Source organism: Haliotis cracherodii, unplaced genomic scaffold, assembly GCF_022045235.1.
Source record: "Haliotis cracherodii isolate W230 unplaced genomic scaffold, xgHalCrac1.p SCAF_3, whole genome shotgun sequence".
Lineage (NCBI taxonomy): Eukaryota > Metazoa > Mollusca > Gastropoda > Lepetellida > Haliotidae > Haliotis > Haliotis cracherodii.
In genome coordinates, this window is record NW_027266286.1 from 66,133,388 (window position 1) to 66,139,387 (window position 6,000).

The 6,000-nt window shown below is 40.7% G+C and overlaps 1 protein-coding gene across 1 annotated transcript; it reads left to right on the forward strand.

Annotated features, from left to right (window-relative positions):
- The first annotated feature begins 4,077 nt into the window (after positions 1-4,077).
- On the forward strand, positions 4,078-5,466 carry LOC139475029 (uncharacterized). The gene is made up of 2 exons (XM_071258243.1): positions 4,078-4,178; positions 4,736-5,466. Exon 2 carries the CDS (start codon positions 4,757-4,759, stop codon positions 5,144-5,146), a length of 390 nt encoding a protein of 129 aa, XP_071114344.1. The 5' UTR covers positions 4,078-4,178; positions 4,736-4,756; the 3' UTR covers positions 5,147-5,466.
- The last annotated feature ends 534 nt before the right edge of the window (positions 5,467-6,000 follow it).

Below are 6,000 nucleotides of genomic sequence, written 5' to 3' on the forward strand. Positions count from 1 at the left end.
AAAAGCAAAGGGCCTTGTATCATGCATTATATAACGATCAACTCGCGAGCGTATTTCTCGTGCAGCCCGCAGAGCAACTCACACAGTATAAATACAGTGAGTGAGTGAGTGAGTATGGTTTTACGCCGCTTTTAGCAATATTCCAGCAATATCACGGCGGGGGACACCAGAAATGGGCTTCACACATTGTACCCATGTCGGGATTCGAACCCGGGTCTTCAGCGTGACGAGCGAACGCTTTAACCACTAGGCTACCCGACCGCCCTTATTAATACAGACTACAAAGAGTCCTGGTCTATTTTTCAATATTTGCATAAAAGAATGTTTTGTGTCAAAGTCTAAAAGTAGGGATGTATTTTAAGTTTGAGAAAGTAGGAATGTGTGTTATGTTAGAGGGCATATGAGCAACTGTCGGCTCGTATGTTCTTATAGCATTGAGATAATGTGATGTCGTCTTTTCCAAATATTTTTGTTAAAAACATAAAATCTACTACTGCTCCGTTATTCTATATATACAATGGATAATATCGACTCTGCAATCTGTCAAAATAGAAAATAATAACTCACAAACGTATTGCGTAAAATATGCAAATTAAAAAACCTTATACCAATTAATTTTGAGTTCCTTGTGTATAACTACAACACTGTATGTAATTATACCCAGTGTTGTTTTTTCAACTTACGTACGAGTATGTCTTTACAGATGTTTTCCTTATTGGCAAATCACTGGAAAAACTGTTATCATAAATGTAATACTAGTCAACGATACCGAGAATCTATTTACACACATGATTGTTTTCTTATTGTTTAACGCCGCAGTCAGCACTATTCCGGCAATATGACGGCTGTCTGTTAATAATCGAGTCTGGACTAGACAATCCAGTGATTGATATCATGAGCATCGATCCACGCAATTGGGATACGATGACATGAATCAACCAAGTCAGCGGGCCTGACCACCCGACCCCGTTAGTCACCTCTTATGACAAGCATAGTCGCCTGTTACAGCAAGCATGGGTTGCTGAAGACCTATTCTGACCCGGATCTTCACATGTCTTATAAACAAATGAGTAGCTGAGGTCTTTACAAGTGTAGGCCATTGCGACTTGTGAGAATCAGAATCTTATCGAGGAAATTAAGGCTACACGGTATTTATTTATAGAAATATGTTTGATGGTGTACAATAACCGTTTTATATACCGAAACGCAACATTTATCTGGGGGAGGGGAGGGCGTGAAAAAATGACACAGATTTCTTTTTTCAATAAAAAAGTTATGAACATAATTTAGGGACTGGTAATTTATTACAGACGAGGAGGTGTCATGGAAAAATGTTATATGTATATGGTGAGGGCATGAAGAAAGATTACATATAACTATTATATACCCACCCCTATATCAAGGTGAACTCATCCAACAAGTTCATGTTCACAGAGTAGCGACGGCACTATTTGTAAGGAAGAGGTAATACTGTATTAATATACAACTACACACCTGAATGTCTGACGCATCAATATTACAGACTGATATATGCACCTAGGATACTTGACCCGTGAAGATCCGGGGTAGAATAGGTATTCAGCAACCAATACTTGCCGTAAAAGACGACTATGCTTGTCGTAAGAGGCGACTAAGGGGATCGGGTGGTCAGACTGCTGACCTGGTCGATGCATGTTATCGTATCCCAATTGCATGGATCGATGCTCATGATGTCAATCACTGGATTGTCTAGTCCAGACTCGATTATTTACAAACCGCCGTCATAAAGCTGGAATATTGCTGAGTGCGGCGTTAAACAACAAACAACAGCCGTGACATAATGGGGCTGTGTCCATAGCCTCATTATGTCAGGGAGGGTGAAGACACGGCCACACAATGGCGCATCAATATTACAGACTGGTATATGTATCTAGGATACAAGTATGGCCTTGTATTAGTCTGATGTAGACACAACAACTGCGTCACACATTATCTATCCCAACCACGGACTTACCATATTCCCTCAATTAAAAGCCCGGGCTATCATTATTTTCAGTTGTACTTTATCAACAGACCTGGTCCATGTAAGCGGCCGTCTTCTTCTAGCGGCCCCATCTTCATTCCCATTGTGTATCTGTGTGGAGAGACGTATATAGAGGTTATCACGCGAGTGTGTTTGGGGATGCTAAATATCCTGCATTAGGAATAAACATTGTATTTAGCGAGCCTTGGCGAGCAAAATACATAGTGTTTATTCCTAATACAGGATATTTACCATCCCCAAACACACAAGCGTGATAACCTCTTTATCATATAATGTCATTCTTTAATTCTGTGCTTTAAAATCGCTTTCCCTCTCTCACAAACGTTACCGAAATATGGCGAGTTTTCCTGGAATGGGCGCATTAATATTTATTACGTCACAGGGTAAGTGATGTGTCAGTCGGACAGTGACAGTAGCCAATATAGTTCCAACTGAAATCTGTTTCTTATACAGTGGCGAAGCAACATATACGTAAAACAACAGTTGTTTTTAATTGCCTTTAGCGGCAATTCATCGGTCTGTCCGGTAGAGTAACTGCCCTTTGTCAAAGGGAAGCTACTCTAACCCTAGTCTATGAGACGCCACGCTCAGACGTCGTTGACAGTCGGTCTGCCCTGTTATAACCTTAAGAAGTGTAGTCAGATGTACACACAGCGACTAAACGAAACAAGGTAACAATTCAAACATATTTCGGCAATATCCAACTACTTTAATTTGTGGAGAAGGTTTTAAGCCGCAGAGGTCTACAAGCACAGATATGGCTACTCATCCCGCTTGGCTAGGCCTCGTGCCCTCGCAAAATTGTTTCGAAATTTATATCTCCAAAGTTGCCAAAACTTAAAAAATGCCTTAGCTACGTCACAGTTAGACACTGATTTTCAGTATATTGGACTGTTCTTTTCATAATGATAGCAATTATCCATGTAGTTTATCCAGATTCCCGATGGTTAATTCTGACTCGATCGCCGAATGACGAGGGCGACACCATGTTTGTTTATAAACAGCGAAAGTAGTCCTACTTGACCTTTGATATTTGCATCTCTATCCGCATATGACCCCAACGGATATCCTTTTTATCCGTTGGCTTTATCCTGTCGAGAAACCTACCCATTATATGATAAACAGAAATATGTTCAAGCTGACTTATTTGGTATTCAGATATAATTGTGAGAAATCATTAGCTGTAGAGGTCGTGTTTTATAGAGGTAATACGTGTTTTATTGACACAAGAATAAACATATTTCGCAGGAATGACTATTCTTATTGTACGTTAAATGTATATTATCTAATTACTGGAATTATCTATCCCAACCACGGACTTACCATATTCCCTCAATTAAAAGCCCGGGCTATCATTATTTTCAGTTTGTACTTTATAATCAGACCTGGTCCATGTAAGAGGCCGTCTCCTTCTAGCGGCCCCATCTTCATTCCCATTGTGTATCTGTGTGTAGAGACGTATACAGAAATATGTTCAAACTGACTTATTTGGTATTCAAATGTAATTGTGAGAAATCATTAGTTGTACATTTTGGTCTTATAGAGGTAATGCGTGTTTTATTGACACAAGAATAAACATATTTCACAGAACTGACTGCTCTTATTGCATGGTAAATGTATATAATCAAATTACTGTGATCAAGTTAGTGTGGTGGTGCAGGATTTAGATCGTGTGACCTATTTAACGGGTATAGATAGTCCTTACTGTGTGGATTTTATTATTCTGCCACACGAGTATGTACATCGAAACTGTGAACAAGAAATTTGGATACATTTAAAATGATTTTCTCCAAATACACACAAGAAAAACTCCATAATAGTCAGAAAGACTATTTTAAATAAGCTTTGAACGCTGTTGTGAAGTCGGCAGTGCACTGGAGTTACCTCCCCTGTATGATTTCACAATCGCAGGCAAGTCGGTGTTTTTTTGTGTATGGTTCAATAGTGACTTGTCCGGTAGTGTGTTGTTGGCGAGTTGTGCAAGGACACCCGTATATATACATGTACATCGTGGTGCCTACATCCCCATACAGGACCTGGGGGACAGGATGTGAGACCACACAGTCGGAGATAGGGATAAACTAGAGGACTGACTATCACTTTCACTGTGAGAGTGACTGGATGATTTAGTCTTCATAGCTTCAATATATCACTGGTGAGTACTTCTGTATTTACGACATGCATCATTCTTGATTGGGGAATATTGTTCCGTGATGACATGTATTTTATGAGCATTTATATGTGTTATATTACCCTATCAGGGATACTGGGATAATTGAAAACACTATTTACCAGTTCACTCATTAACGGGGGAGGTAGTGAACCTCATATGTTCCCCTCATTAATTCCTTAATTCCATTCATCTTATATTAATTATGGAAGTCGCAAGAACAGTGATCTTGTTTTATGACTGATTGAAAGTAAGTGGTGGTTAATTTATAGAATTGATCTGGTACTCGTGAAATGTGTCTGATTTTGGTGAGAAACTAAATTAGAAAACTTTCCTCCTCCGCGTTAGACTTCTGACGAGACTCCTTCCACCTTGGACACTAATACTATGACTCCATGCTTCGACCAATGAAGGGAAGATTTCCACGGAATCGTTTTAAATAGGATATAATTGAAACTAGTCCAGACCGTTTAATCCATGAAAGCATGGGTTAATATCTGTGTAGTCGTAGCCTAAACTAATAATATTTATTTTCCTTCCAGAAACCATCCACGAATCTCAACATGTCTGAGGCCATTACGTTGACATCCATATCTGTAGGAGAAGCCCTCCGTATGTGCAAGACAACCACTGACATTGACGTCATCATAGAGTTGTCTAAACATGACAACCCTCAAGTCCGCCAGAGGGCGCTAAAGGAGATGTGTCCTTGCCGCGTTAAGAAGGACCTTGACGACTTCTGGCGTCGGGTGCTGCAGATGATTGACGACGAGGCAGACAATGTGCGCATGCAGGTTCTACACACGCTTTGTGACGGCTCCCCACAGCACATGGAGTTTTCCGTGGCGGAAGCCCTGGAGGTGTTTAACCATGACAGCAACAAGGTGATCAGGAGAAAGGCTCACAAGGCCCTCACGTCATACCGAATGAGAGGCAAGTGGAACATCATGTGATCGGGGAACAGGGAAACAGCCTAGGGACAACTATGAAGGTTTCTGTTCCTGGCAGTAGCCATTCTACAGGCTCTGCTTGCCAGCAACACGGACACAGAAGTGATGTTGTGAACAGTCGGAATGAGCAGGGGAGTCAGAATTAACTGCCTAGTTGTATATTCGACACTTGGTGGTTGTGTACTGTATGGCCGTCGTCCTCCTGCTTGTGGACAACTTTAGTCCTTCATCGTTGTTATCCTTCCAGGACACTGACTGTATGCCTTGTTGATGAAGTAAACTGCTGAAGCTGACCTAACTTCGACTATGACACAATTTCATCCACAGACGTCACCGAAATGTGAAAATCTAATTTGACATGTGTCATGGGTGACAGCCATGCTTCATTGTCTTTATCTCAAATTTACTCAGCTTGATTTACCACTGACATTCATGACTGTATAAATGTACTGATGATATATTTTGTCATTTGTTTTATATAAACGTTCATTTGTCTGATACAAGGTTGTTATTTCTCCATTTGATGCATCCATTACTTGTCACGGCAGACTGAAGAAGAGGAGGATCCTTGTCCCTATTTCTGTGTCAAGTGTCCGCACCACACAAGAAACGTTGATTATCGAAATTACCCTTCCCCAACACACACTGCCAAATCCGTAACCAGTACTAGTGGTGGTTAATGTAAGGCTGTGTGAAGGTCCCGGGTTTGGCTCTGTGGCTTGAACAGTTGATGACTCCATTGTTGATTGAATCTGCCTATTTACGATTTCTGTAGGTCCCGTTTTTGACATAATTGCTTAGGTATATCGTCAGTTGTTAATGTCACCGATAACCTATAGATCTTAATGCGGTTGGAT

What these genes read in the sequence shown, in the direction of transcription:
- LOC139475029 (XM_071258243.1), top strand. Translation starts at nt 4,757, where the DNA reads ATGTCTGAGGCCATTACGTTGACATCCATATCTGTAGGAGAAGCCCTC.